General features: G+C 38.5%; 1 protein-coding gene across 5 annotated transcripts in view; it reads right to left on the bottom strand.

Moving 5' to 3' along the window:
- Nucleotides 1-449: 449 nt before the first annotated feature.
- The window catches only part of FTO (FTO alpha-ketoglutarate dependent dioxygenase), a 458,508-nt gene continuing 443,377 nt past the window's right edge, over nucleotides 450-15,580 (bottom strand). For all 5 annotated transcript variants that reach the window (XR_012486832.1, XM_074293417.1, XM_074293416.1 and 2 more), the window contains one exon: nucleotides 450-1,155. Coding sequence is in view for 4 of the 5 variants with exons in the window: in XM_074293417.1 (XP_074149518.1) it covers nucleotides 1,002-1,155 (154 nt within the window). In the remaining variant the exon portion in view is untranslated. The remainder of the gene's footprint in view (nucleotides 1,156-15,580) is intronic.

Raw genomic sequence — 15,580 nt, 5'->3', positions numbered from 1 at the left:
TTTTCATAGTGGCTAGAAACCGGAAATTGAATGGTTGCCCATCAATTGGAGAATGGTTGGGTAAATTATGGTATATGAAGGTTATGGAATATTATTGTTCTGTAAGAAATGACCAACAGGAGAAATACAGAGAGGCTTGGAGAGACTTACATCAACTGATGCTAAGTGAAATGAGCAGAACTAGGAGATCATTATACACTTCAACAATGATACTGTATGAGGATGTATTCTGAAGGAAGTGGATATCTTCAACATAGAGAAGAGCTAATCCAATTCCAATTGATCAATGATGGACAGAATCAGCTATACCCAGAGAAGGAACACTGGGAAATATATGTAAACTGTTAGCATTTTTTTTGTTTTTCTCCCCAGGTTATTTTTACCTTCTGAATACAATTCTTCCTTTGCAACAACAACAACAAAATTCGGTTCTGCACATATATATTGTATCTAGGTTATACTATAACATATTTAATATGTATGGGAATGCCTGCCATCTAGGGGAGGGGGTGGAGGGAAGGAGGGGAAAAATTCGGAACAGAAGGGAGTACAAGGGATAATGATGTAAAAAAATTACCCATGCATAGGTACTGTCAAAAAATGTTATAATTATAAAATTAATTAAAAAAAAATTTTAAAGTAGGACCTCTCCTTTGCAACGCCCTGCAGTTTTTTTGTGATTAAGCATCTTATACAGGTGTTGGAGTACAGCCAGCCTGGATCCAAGTAGGAGAAGAGCCCTAGATTTATCCCTAGCCAAGAAGATCACAACACAATCTCAGTTCAGAGTTCTTATATTTGGGAGCCCCACTCCTTTGCTATTACAAGGTAGATGGTTCTCAAAATCCAGTGAGCAGGTGGTCAGTTGGGATCTTTACACTTTTCATTAGTGTCTTTGCCTGAGTCATGGCAGACTCTGGATTCTATAGCTGAAGTATTTCCTTTGTTAAAAGGTATTTCTTCTGAAAACATGATTTCACCCAAAATGGCAGTGTTCTCCCCTAAGGCTTTGTTTTCCGGAGCTGACCTTGGAGTTCCAAAATGATGTTGCTAAGATCAAATGGCAATGGCATCTCAGGATCATCATCTTCCCAATATGGCCAGCATATTGGTCGCTGTTCCTCTGGTAAATTTTGAGCGATTCGGGATTGGCATCTAGAAGAATAAAAGCAGGTTGTTATTTATCCATGGAAAACAATACCCTGAAAATTCAAACCCAGGAGACCCTAAGAGAACAATTACAATCTAAATGTTCCTAAAATACTAATCAATGAGGAGGAAGAACATGAAAAATGAAGTAATTGTTTCCTATGCAGGAGGGAAGTTGGTCTGTGATTAAGAAGAATTGTTCACTTGCAGTGATAGTTCTTCCTTTTCATCATCCAGATTTGTGTTATCTGGAGGGATGTCCCAGAAAGCCAATCACAAAGCATATTTAGTTCCCCCGCCTTTTTTTTATTATAGTGAATTATTTTTTCATTATCTCAACAGTTATTTAAAGTGTGTGATTAAACCATTATCAGATTTAAATGTTTGTGGGATTTCAACATATTACTAGATTACTGAGAAAGATTAAACTAAATTTACTGCACTAAGGGTCCAAGGATAGATTAAACAATATAACAGATCAGGATTGACTTTGTAGATTCTAGAGATTTGCACATGTATCCTTCTGCCTCGCTCTGAAAAAGGCACTCCAAGGAGAGATCATTTTATAAGGATGTATGCAAATAGAGGTTAATAATCATTTCCACTGATGAATAGGTGGGGAAAACTTCAACAAAATTAAATTAAGAGGCTAGCGAAGAGTTAGTCCCTAGAGAAAACACTTAAATCACAATTTTTATTAAATGGATTATTCATCAATACTAGAGGACTTAATTATCATATGCAACTAAATTACACACTTGCGGGAGAAAAGTTGGGACAACATCACTACACCTTGGCAGACTCCTGTCACACAAAGAGAAAATTATTTATAGACAACCTGGGAATATCCAGTAGCTTTAGCTGTGCTCATCTATAAAATGGGGCATGAGGACTTTGTTCTATCTATCTTGTGGAGTTATAGCGAGGAGTGAATAAAATATTAGGTGGTAAAATGCTCTGAAATGCTTAAAAAAAATCAAACCCTAAATAAATTCTCAATGATATTAGTATTACTGTTTTAGGGGAAAGACAGAGATCAGCAGGATCCAGAGAGTTCATTTATAAAAGTGCAACATTCAGTAAATATAAGAGTCAAAACAATGCTAGTAAGAGACAGGAATGGACCGTTCTCTCATCCTTCCCCATTCAGGGTAGGCACAGAAATGTGGATCTTGGGAGTCCATTTGAAAAAGTCATATAAAATTCCATCTCCCCCCCCCCTTTTTTTTCTCTCTCAATCAATAAGCAAGTGGTCACAGCCAACATTATTTGTCTTCTGGCCATGTAGGATGGACTATAAAGAGATCAAAGTACATAACATCCTGGCCCCATTTTGAAGACTGCTGCAGTGGAAAGATGCCTTCTTCTCTGGGGAATTATTAATGGCACAGGGCCCCCACGGGAAAACATACTTCAACTTTACACCTATTTTTGTGGGTGGTTAATTGCCACACCAGCATCTTGTGCACTCCATCCATCGTACATTACAGCACAAGGACAGTATTAACACATAACATTCCAATATATCTTCAGCTCTCCGCATCAGGCCCTGATAATAGCATCTGTTAACATGCACTAAGTACTATTATGTAGCACATCACTTCATAAATAATAAGATTAGCTGACCTCAGGGGCCCCAAGAAGAGTAATGTGTTTAAATGTTCTCATTATTTATTTAAAACAAGAATTAAAGCAACAGAAGCTACTTTTGACAATCCTCTTAGCATAAATATTAAACTGTTTGCATTGATAAGCCACACTGTACAGAAGAACAGGATTTGTTTTGCAGACTGCTCTATAATAGGTGTTTCAGAAAATGCAGCTTGCTGTCTGAGTTCTGAGAGGTGCTTAGCTGATTGTCTCATCATTGTTCCAAAGACATTTTCTAAATTACATGAAAGGAACATGAGGAAAAATTAATATTCAAGGGAAGCTGCAACTAATTACAACAGAACTCAGCAAGGCTTTCAAATCATGCTTTATTTCTGTCTCAGTAGCAAACACTATGCTCAATTTGCTGGGGAGGGTAAAATATTCCAAATTAAGCATTTCAATCTAAAAGTGGATAAATTAACCGTGTACACATTATTTTGGCTGGCAGATTGAAGAGCTGTGATAGAAGATCCACTAAGAATATTATGAAGCTTATAAAAGTCAATTAAAAATGCATTCTCACTTTGAATATCAAATGTAAACTGGTTTGGTTTTGTTCCCCCTTCATTTTAAGAATGCATCAGAAGTATTAAAGTCTGCAGTGAAGGTATACTTAACAGCAGTCCTTTCTTCCTTCTTATTTCATGTTCCACAGTTGTCTTCCATTGAATTTGGCTTTGTATTTGAAGGTTGGTATTTGGCATTTGCATCTTGGGCATCTGGGAATTTCTGCCCCTTAAAACAGAATTATCAAGCCTGCTCCAGACTTGGGGATAAAGCAAAATAGCTTCGTTGATTTCTCCTCTGCTCTTCCCAGTGAAGAGAAATGATTCCAAAGGACTAGCGTGTTCACTGTGACTTAGATCCTTACAAAGCATTATTTGTAATTACAAAAAAAACCTCTCAAAGTTGGAATCAACTTAAATGTGCAATAATAAGTGGATAGCTAAATAAATTGTGGTATATAAAAGTCAAGCAACACTAAAATGCTATTAAAACTTAGATAAAAAATCTGGAGAGACAAAAGTTGGGTGATTACTGGTTCTTAGCTACTTTCTCTCTCTTATGCTTTCTTGACAGGCAAATATTTACTGTTTCTCCTCCCCAAAGAGCAAAAACAATGAAAATAACAACAATGATAATGGAAGCACAATATAGTGTTTTAATATTAACCAAACATTTTCTACAAAACAATCCTATGAGGTAAGGACTGAAAGTATTATTATCCCCATTTCACAAATGAAGATAGTGAAGCTCACAATGCTCATCCAGAATCACAAAACTAATCCCTAGAAGATTGAATATTGTATGTCCAGAGAGAGAATGAAAATGAACACAAAACTTAAGTAAATTTCCTGATAAACTACACAGTGTATGTTAGGTGGCTAGTTTAATTCCCAAATTGACATTTAGATAAAAATAAATAATTCGAAATATAAAGAGCTAAAAGACCTCTCTAAAGAAGCTGCTACAAATTTTGTTAATCCCAGTCAGTGAGTAGTTTTTTTCATAGCTAACTGCTGCTCCCCTTCTCCTCCAAGGAAATTGTGCAGTGACAATTCAATTCAGCAAGCATTTACTAAATGCTCATTATAGTGTAAGGCACTAAACTAAGCACTGGAAAAAGAAAGACAAGAAGGGCAAAACTCAGCCCTGTCTTCAAGGAGCTTACAATCTGCTGGGGAAAAAATATCACTGGATTTCAAGACAAAGGACTTATACACAAATTCAGGCTCCCCATCTTCTCACCCATGTACCTCTGTACAAATTAACTATTTTCTCCTTCCTCGGTCTCCCAATCTGAAATGATCATTTTCAGAGGCTAAGAACCTTTCTAGCTCTAAACAACCATTGATGCTATTTGAAATATGTCCCTCTGAGCCACATCATCATTTCTTTTCAAATTGCTGCATATCATCACATCTCCTGAAGAGCAACTTAAGCCTTTTTCAAGATGGCAAGTGACCATATATGTGCTCAGGACTCCCTGACCTTTTCCTGGAGTACTTGGCAAGACTCAAATGAAACGAAATACGATAATGATCCTGAATAAGATAGCTCATATTTTATTGCATTTTAATAACCATAGCTCACATTTGTAGTGTGATTTAAAGTATTTCTCTATACTTTCATGATTCTCCATAGGAACCCTTTCTCCCTTTTTCCAAGAGAAAAAGCTGGAATTTAAATTTCCCTGGAAAATCTAAATGCTAGCTTAGGTTTTGTTTTGTTTTGTTTTTTAAAGTATTTCATGTTTCCAAGCTATAGCTCACTAGTAAGAAGTTATACTAGTGCATAGTAGTCAGGTGACTACAGGGTGCATAGTGTTAATGTCCCCATTTCACAGATAACGAAAGTGCCAGTGAGGCTAAGGCTAATTTTGCTTTAAGGTTATACCCTTAGCAAGAGACACAGCTCAACTACATTAAGCCAGCTTGCTGAAAGAGAAAGCCTCCATCTTTCAGACCTTCACTTTTCTCCATCCCACAATATAGAAACATTTGGATCCTGTCCATGCAGTTAACAGAAAAATCTTTGCTTAATCCATCTATTGCAAGCTCCTTAATTACTAAATGAGTAGTCCTACCCTAATGTCTTAGTGACATAGCACTAAACCACCAAAAGGCCTCTCCTAACCTGGCAGCCAGAGAGTTTGCCCAGAGTTCTTCCCCAAGCAGGTATAACTCCCAGACCCTGACCTTCCTCTCCACCAGCTGATTTCCCTCAGGGTTGCACTTACATTTCAATGATCAGGGTTTCAGCTACATTAGTGGACACTGGTCATGATGCTAAAATTAACCACTTTAGCTAAAGTGTGTGTTAATTATGGGTATGCAAGCAGTCAATAAAAGGTTAATGCAAGAGTCAAAGGATAAATTTCTCTCTATTGCATCACTCCACAGACTAAATGACTAACATTATGCTTTGTGTTTTTAATCAATAAGTTTTACAGTAATGTGTGAGCCATTGATTTAAAAAACACCCACAGAGTATTCTCTGCCCCTAAATTTTGCAACCAATAAGGAAGCAGTAGTAATGGCTTAATGACATTTATTGAAATGACAAGAAAACAGTTCACGTGAAATGTAAACTGATTCAAGAACACGATGGCACTGGTGCTAAAAACAAACAACCAAAAAACACCTCAAGTCAAACTGAACACATGTCTTTAACTGAAAAGTGCTGCTGAGAAATCAGTGGAATAAGGTTAAAAGAATGAAGGTATCCAGTGGTGTGCTTGTAAATATTTAACAACTGGCTCTCAGGAAAAAAATATTTATGACATGCTTTTCAGTTGAATCTACATTATTGACATTTTTCTCCATCATTTTCTTGACCAGACAATCTAAAAATTAACAAATCAAGCGCTGATTTGTAGCATTTGCTATTTCTAAGATGTCAATACTCACACTGAAAAATTATCCATCAGCTGTTCTGGCTGGAGTTGACTTCAATGCACCTCTGAGGGTACTCCATAAAACATGGGCAGAAGTTAGCTATTGCTTATAATAGGGAATTTCACTTTTGTATCCTGATTAAACTTCTTTAAACTACTTAGAAACCTACTGTATTGTTCTAACAACAAACGTTTTTAAGTGACTACATCTGAATTCTCAGATGAAGAAATTGAAACTATTTCTAGCCATATGAAAAGATGCTGCAAGTCATTATTAATCAGAGAAATGCAAATTAAGACAACTCTGAGATACCTCTACACACCTGTCAGATTGGTGAGAATGACAGGGAGAGATAATGCTGAATGTTGGAGAAGATGTGGGAAAACAGGGACACTGATACATTGTTGGTGGAATTGTGAATACATCCAGCCATTCTGGAGAGCAATTTGGAACTATGCCCCAAAAGTTATCAAACTGTGCATACCCTTTGACCCAGCAGTGTTTCTATTGGGCTTATATCCCAAAGAAATACTATAGAGGGGAAAGAGACCTGTATGTGCAAGAATGTTTGTGGCAGCTCTTTTTGTAGTGGCCAGAAACTGGAAACTGAGTGGATGCCCATCATTTGGAATGGCTGAATAAATTATGGTATATGAATGTTATGGAATATTATTGTTCTGTAAGAAATGACCAATGGGATGATTTCAGAAAGGCCTGGAGAGATGTACATGAACAGAGGCTAAGTGAAATGAGCAGGACCAGGAGATTATTGTATACTTCAACAACAATACTATATGATGATCAATTCTGATAGACCTGACCCTCTTCAACAATGAGATGAACCAAATCAGTTCCAATAGAGTAGTAATGAACTGAACTCTGGGAAATGAGTATGAATCACTACATAGAATTCCCAATCCCTTTATTTTTGTCCGCCTGCATTTTTGATTTCCTTCACTAAATGTACACTATTTCAAAGTCCGATTCTTTTTGTGCAGCAAAATAACTGTATGGACATGTATACATATATTGTATTTAACTTGTACTTTAACATATTTAACATGTATTGGTCAACCTGCCATCTTGGGGGAGGGGGGGAAAATTAGAACAAAAGGTTTTGCAATTGTCAATGCTGAAAAATTACCCATGCATATATCTGGTAAATAAAAAAGCTATAATAAAAAAGTGTCTACTATCTGGCAAAGCACTAAGGAGTCATGTGAGTGGGGGGAAATGACTTCTAAGGTCTCATTCAGCTCTAAATATTTAATAATCTGAGCCTGTCCTCATAGTGCTTACAGATCCTCATCTACCCTGTGAAAAGATAGGGAAAGTATAATTATCCATTTTATAGACAGAGAATTATGATGCAGTAATGTTAAAGGATTTATTAAAGGTTATATAAAGTGACGGGCTGGGACTGGTGCTTCTCTTTCTGGGTTACTTTGTGATGAATACTACACAAGTGCAACTGAGCAGGACAATCAATCAACAAATATTTCTAGAATACCTGCTTGTGCCAAGTGCTGTTTTAGGCAACCTGGTAAATGGAGGAAGAATGGGGCAAACAAGCATATAGTGCACAGAGCTGCAGGTTTAGAATCACAGAACTTAGTTGCAACTCTTGCCTCTGAAAGGGAAAAAAGATATATGCAAATATGTTTGTGGCAACCCTTTTTGTAGTAGCAAGGAACTGGAAAATAAGTGGATGCCCATCAGGTGGGGAATGGCTGAATAAGTTATTATATGAATGTAACTGAATATTACTGTTTTATAAGAAACAATCAGCAAGGTGATTTCAGAAAAGCCAGGAAAGACTTAGATGAACTGATATGTGATGATGAATTCTGATGGATTTGGCTCTTTTCTACAATGGAGCAGATAGGCGGTACAATGGATAAAGCATTGGGCTTGAGATAAGGAAGACTCATCTTCCAGAGTTCAAATCTGGCTTCAGACATTTACTAGGTGTGTGACCCTGGGCAAGCCACTTAACCCTGTTTACCTTAGTTCCCTAATCTGTTAAATAAGCAGAGAAATGGTAAGCCACTCTAGCATCTTTGCTCACAAAAGCCCAAATGGGATCACAAGGAGTCAGACACAACTGAACAACAAAGCTGTACATTTCAATTTGTATCAGTCCGTACTCAGCACATTTTGACCCCTCTGATCTAGATAACTTCTTAAAACCTTTCCTGTTAACTTGTGAATTTGTAATCCCAAAAGACACCTAGAGAATCTTATAGTCTAACAGGATGGGGATGGGGACATAAATCTAATTTTAACTAACATTTATGAATTATCTCTAATGGGAAAAGTATTAAGACACATGCTAGGGATACACAGATGAAACAAAAGGAACACATTCTTCACCTTCAAGGATCCTATGCTATGACACATAGAGACATAACACATAAAGTGCTATTAATAATATGAAAGTTGCCATTTGGGGTGCACTCTATGGCTCAGAACAGCTATTTTCTTGCTCTTCACTGGTTGAGCTCACTACCTTGCCCTCTTAGTCACACCCTGAGCCAATTGTGTGAAGTTCTTGATCAAAAGTGTTTTTACCCTTTACCTCGTTGCTATTTAACAAATGATGAAAGGCAAGATATGAAACGGGCTATGCTTCTCTCTGGAACCTCCTCATTCCTACGTTTGGTACTTTTTTTTTTTTTCCATGGCCCTCCCCTCAATGGCATTCAATAACTTCATGCAGAGGATCAGCACTGAACTTGGGACTCAGGAAAACATCCTGCTTTTGGAAACTTGCTAGCTAGGTGACCCCAGTCAAAAATCTCTTAATTTCTTTTTTATCTGATATTTTCATCTCATTTGAAGCTGAGAACTTCTAAAATCCCTTTCAGTTCTAAATCAATGACCTTATGCTTCCAGCCTGCCAAGGGTTCACAGAATCTTGAAATCTCAGAATTGGAAAGTAGGACATTTAGTTATGGTTTATAACAGAGCAAGAATCCTCTTGACAAGATCACATGCTATGCAGAGATACGCTTTTAAAATTATTATCTTGAAGTATTTCAGTCTTGCCTTGTTAATTTTTTACATACTTATGGTTTGAAGACAGAGATCACCACTTCATACTTTGGATTGTCCTAATGCATCAAGCAAAGTGATTTGAACATATTAAACATTCAGTAAATATGTTGATATTTGTTTTGTTTTTCTTATTAGAGGAATTAAGGGAAGCTCTGAATTTGTCGATTATTGATTAACTGTCTTCATTGCACCCCGACAAAAACTAAGGGGAAAGTCCCACAATCAGTTGACAAATATGATAAAAACACAGTAAGCAAACTGAGTCTCCCATGATTCTTCAGCTTTGCAGGGATACTTCCAATAGACAATGAGGCAAAAAAAAAAAAAAAAAAAATTCTCAAACCAATAGTTTGACATTTCACTAAACAGATAGTGTTCCATGTTCTCTCTGGAACTTTTTGTGGGTCAGATTCCATCAGCAGTCTAATGATGCCTATGGAGCCTTTCTCAGAATAATGTTTTTAAGTGCACAAAATAAGATACATGGGATTACAAGTAAATCCAGTTCTATTGAAATAAAAATTTAATTTTTTTGCTCATCTAAGTTCATAGGTCCTCTAAAATGAATGCACAGACCTTTACTGATCTTAACTTCAGATTAAGAATTCCTATTTTAGACTGATTTTTTTTCCCCTAATTAGTTGACGAATCAATCAACAAGCATTTATGAACTAGATACTGAATTAAGCTCTGGGATACAAAGATAGGTAAAAAATAGTTCCCACTTATATTCTAATGGAGAAGACAATATGGAAACCATGAGGTATACACAGGTTATGGACAGAGTAGATGGAAAGTAGTCTTAGGGGGGAAGGGATGAGCCTCTGGAAGTCCAGTAAAGAGTTCCTGAAATAGGTGGGATTTGAGCTGAGCTCTGAAGGAGCCAGCAAGCTTGGCTTATACTCCAATATCCAAATTTGAATCCTGCTGGGGTTTTTTGAGTCAGGCAGGCTCATTCTCTGGGTCTCAGGTTCTTCACCTGTAAAACGAGGGTCTTGGATTCAATGAGGTCTAAGATCCCTTTCAAATCTAAATCCTCTGATCCTAAATCAAGCTACTTTGGAGGAGGTAGAGGTGAGAGGTAGAACATTCCAGACATGGTGGTAGCTAGGACAAAAGTGCTAGATGATGGAATGTTGTGTTCAAGGAACAGCAAGTAGGTGAGTGTGCCTGGAATACGGAGTATATGGAACAACTGTGAGTCACTAAAACTCTTGAAGCAGGATAGTGACTTGGTAAGATCAATGTTTTAGAAAAATCACTTTGGAAGCTGAATAGTAGATAAACCAGAATGGGGAGAGAATTGAAATGCAGAATGATTATGAATAGCCCAAGTGAGAAGAGCCCAAACTAGTCTGTGACTATGTGAGTAGAGATGCTGTGAAGGTAGAAATGAAAAGATTTTGTGACAGATTTTATATGTGGAAGAGTGAGGAGTCAAAGACAATAAGTTTTGAACCTGAATGACTAGAAGGACTATAGAACCTTTGATAGAAATAGAAAAGCTTGGAAGAGGGGAGGGTTTGGACATGTTGGCTTGTCTCTACGACGCTCAATTTTAGACATTCGAAGGTCAGTGAAGGGTGTAGGTCTGAACTCCAGGAGAGAAGCTGTGGTAGATCCAAGATCTTTTGTATCTGGAGGATAACAATTAATGGCAGTTGAGATTACCGAATGAGAGAGTACGGAGAAGAGGAGAACGCTCCTGACAGAGCCCTGAAGGACTCACAAGGCTAGTGGACATAACACAGCTGAGGAATGAGTAAAGAAAGCCCAACAAGGCTAGTAAGTGTGACATAGATGAAAAATTAGTTGACCCAGGAGAAGTTTGACATGGAACTGGGAGAGAGCAATGTTGTGACAATCTAGAGTGGAGAGATATCTAGAGGAATAAGTGATCAATGTTGTCAAATGCTACACAGGGGTCAAGAAGAAGGAGGCCCGAGGAAAGGCCGTCAGATTTGGCAATTAAAAGATCATTGGTAACTCTGGGGCATGATGAGGCAGGAAGTCAGAATGCAAAGGGTTTAAAATGGAGTGAGCATGGAGGAAGGAAAGATACTAAATGTATCCACTGAGAATATTAGGATCAAGGTTAAAGATGATGGAAACACCAAGAAAGGGGCCAGTGGATAGGGAAAGACTGAAATAAGGGAGTGAAGAAGCTAAAGAAGGGGGAGTAGGCGGGATCGAGGTACATGAAGAGAGGTTGTATTTGACAAATAGAAGGATCATCAAGAATGGAAGGAAGAGAGGGTTGGAGATTTCTGAAGAGGGAGAAGAGAGAAGAATGGAAAGCTCTCTACAAATAAGCCTCAACTTTAAAAAACAAATATAACATGAGGCACTTAGCTTTTTGATCAAAACTTATTTCATCTATTCCTGTAAGGCTCTGCTTTCTGTTGATGACAAAGGATAGTTAGTAATGGGCTATTAATCATATAAGTTAATCTCAGTTAGCATTAAATAATTAATATATTCGTGTTCTTGCACCGCTACCCCCCTTCCTCCCCACCTCACCAATATCACAGTGGCTTAACCTGGTTAAAAATGAACTTTTTTTTCTCAAGAAGGTTCTTAAGGAATGACAAATGACAAATTGTGATAAATGACTTCCCAGATTTCACCGAATGAAGCAGGAGGTGATGGGGTAGAAAGAGTACTGGGTTTGGAGCCATAATTAGAGTTGGAAGAGATTTTAAAGTCTAACCATTCATTTTACAGATGAAGAAACTGAGGCAAAGAGAGGGTAAGTGGCTTGTCCAGGATCAGACACCTAATAAGGGGATGAGGTTGATGCCCTCCTGACTCCAGCGCCAGCACTCCACTGCCTGAGTCCGATCCCGCTGGGGTTTTTTGAGCCAGGCAGGCTCCGTCTCTGGGTCTCATGTTCCTCACCTGTAAAATGCAGGTCTTGGATTCAATGACCTCTAAAATCCCTTTCAAATCTAAATCCTGTGGTCCTAAAGAGGAGGCTGCCTTCTTTCCCCATCTGAAAGTCTGGCCCCCATGATGGGCCCCATTAGATCTTCCTCCCTGCTTCAGGAGGGCTTCAGGAGCTTGGCTCGCTACTGGAGCCATTTAATACGTGAAAACGTATGGCCTGCCACTGGGGTTTGAGACCGTCGGGTAGAAGGCTGAGAACAATTTTATACACAAGTCCATTTGTCGGCTTGTCAGTTACATAACAATGGTGATGAATGGGCCACTCTGACATCTGAACATTTAGGAGCTGCTGACCTCTGATCCGCAGTCACATGAGAGGGTCACCTGAAACTCGCCCGGCTTCTCCTTGCCTATAGGTAACAATATAAAGGTCAAGCAGGCGGGATGATTCTATGCACCGTGTCTGGGGCAGCTCAGTTCTAAGCTTTAAGGTATGCCGTGTTGGATTCCCCAGCTCACAAAGCTGTGGAACGACCGCAGAAATCTGCTCTACAAAAGATATACAATTTCAAAGGAGTCTAAAGTAACTTTCCTTGCAATTGAATAGAATGAGCTCATTATTTTTAAAGGACAACAATGAAAACAAACACTTTGCGGGAAAATATATTCTGCTAGTGACTCTGCAGTGGGGAGGCCACATATACAGGCGTGTGACTTAATGAGTGATATTAATGCGATGCTTTCAACATGGCAGAAGGTCCAATTTGATGCAATTACTGGAACAAAATCCCCACTGTGTGGGTATCAGGCCCCCCCTTTCAGCCAAGGAATATCTTGCCCCTCTGCTCCTGTCAACTAAGGCCCCTACCAAGGATCACAGCATCACTTATTGAGCAGGGATTACTTACTCTTGAAGAAAATTAACCCTTTACAAACTTCACGGGTTTCCTACCCAGGACAGCAGTATGGTTTAATGGACAGAACAGTATGTTAATAATACAAAGCAAAAGTCATCAAAACCATTTGGTACCAGTTTTTAAAAATAGAATCAGAAATTTTCAAACCCAATGTTCAATAAATGCCAAAACAAATTACCTTGGAAAGACCTTAGTTGATAAGAACACCTAAGAAAAATGGAAAATAGTCTTGTAGAAAATGGGTTTAGACCAACATCTTTTTATACAATAACAAATTAAAGGTAGATGTGTGATCTGAATATGAAAGATCACACTAAAAGAAGCATATACTTTTCACTGTTTTGGGTAAGAAATAAATTATTAAACTGTCAGAAGATAAAGATGTATATATATATATATATATATATATATATATATATATAAAACAGTATGTTAAGACAATAAGAAGGTCTAGATTCGAATACCGCTTCTACCATTCTTGGTAAAGTTAAATAATCTCTCTGACCCTTATCTAGAAAATGAGTGGGTTAGATGAGAACATTCCTAAGGTTCATTCCAGTTCCAGATCCAATGACTCAAGTTTGTGAAGACACGCCCTGAACTCCAAAAAGATAAACAAACTACTTAAAGGCAGCAGGGATTTTTTAAAAAGCTCAATGAATTCTCTCTCCTAGAAACAAAATTTAAAAGAGAAAACCTAACAGAGATCTCTTTCTTCCTTTCCTTCTTTCTTTCCTCCCTTCCTCTCTCTCTCTCCCTTCCTAATTTCTCTCCTTCCCTCCCTCCATTCCTTTCTTCCTCCTTTTTCTTTTCTTCCTTCTTTTCTTCCTCCCTTCCTTTCTCCTGTAACCATCCAATTTAATTTCCTTCTTTATTTCCATCCTTTTTCCTTTTAGCCATCAAATTTCATTTGCTCCTATACAACAACAAGCAAGATTATACATGATAGTGACAATAAGCAAAAGCCAATTTGTTATATCAGCTTCCAAGCCTACAAATGGTGTCTCCCTCAAAAGAGACCTTCATCGTAGAGTTAATTCACAGCCCAATCTTCTGTTTGCTACACAAGGTTATTGCAATTCAATTACAAAAGAAACATACAAACAAAAACATTGAGTAAATGCTTAGTGGGGCAACTGAGTGGTGCAGTGATAGAGTGCCAAGGTTGAAGTCAGGAAGACTTATCTTCCCGAGTTCAAATCTGGCCACAGACACATCTACAGCCAGTCTGGGCAAGTCACTTAATCCTGGTTGCCTCAGTTTCCGCATCTGTAAAATGATTTGGAAAAATGAAATGTCAAACCACTTCTGTCTTTGGCAAGAAAACTCCAAATGGGTTCATGAAGAATCAGGTATGACTGAAAATGACTGAACAAATTGCTTTCTATGTGCAAAACAGGAGATCTAAACTAACTGTAAACTTTGGGGAACAGAAGTCAAGTTGGACTGCAATATGGTTTGTGAAGGGAGAAAAATATGAATCAAATATGGAAAGGCAGGCTGGAGGGCCAAAAGGGCCAGAAATATTGGGTGTAGAGGGCTGGAACTCTGGAGAAGTATACTTGAAACAAGGTGCTAACTCAGTGGAATTGATGAGATAATGGTTCTCTAGTTCACATATATACTTAGTACTTAGCATGGTGATGAAATGGCTCTCTAAGTTCACACATAATCAGTATGCTGTAATGATATAATTACAATAAGGTATACAAGGGTTAAGAAGGGTTAGAAGAGAGACATTCTTTGACCAGCCTCCTGGTGTCTCTCATGCCTTTTGCACTAAGATCAAGACTGAGCCAGGATAAAGACTCTCGACTCTATTCCTGACCATTCTCGTGGTGTCTATCCTGCTGACACCAAGGCCCATCTGAAGGACCTCCAAAAGGGTAGCCCAGACACTACAGTTGGGCTTCCGGAGTTGGCCAGAAAAGTCTGGCCAACTCTGGTTTGAACCTGTGTCGTCCAGGACTCATCATCACTGATGGTTGTGAGTGAGCTCTCCTCCACACTTGGAGATCCATGGCATTTGTCTTCTCCTGTAGCCAACCTAAGCCTTGTCCTCTGTCCATCCCTAGTTTCTATTTAGTGCCAGGAACTGCGTGTGAGAGGAACTATGGCTCTCTTCTCAATTTCTCGTAGCAAGACACGTGCCTTGTACACCCTACATCACTAGCCAGGAAGCAGGCTAGACATTGCATTGGAGCCACAGACCTGCTCCCCACTGGGACTCCCAGCCCTGACAGTGGGAAGAAATCAGGTTCCTTCCAAAGCCTAGAAAAGACCAGCATCAATCTTAACAATAGAAAATAGAAACAAAAGTTGTTTCTCCACCCAAACCTGAGAGCCCAGGGAGTCTTGGTGAAGTTAGAGGGTCTAACTGAGAAAATGAGTCCTTGTCAGGGGGCTATGCATACTGCTGTGACATTTCAACATAAACACCAGTGGATGCGGTTGCTACGTTGTAACTTTGCAAATCTATATGTCTATCATATAGAGGTTGTTCTCACCTGTGAACAGGAG

This window comes from Sminthopsis crassicaudata, chromosome 2 (assembly GCF_048593235.1).
Source record: "Sminthopsis crassicaudata isolate SCR6 chromosome 2, ASM4859323v1, whole genome shotgun sequence".
Lineage (NCBI taxonomy): Eukaryota > Metazoa > Chordata > Mammalia > Dasyuromorphia > Dasyuridae > Sminthopsis > Sminthopsis crassicaudata.
This window is presented reverse-complemented; position numbering and strand designations above follow the sequence as displayed.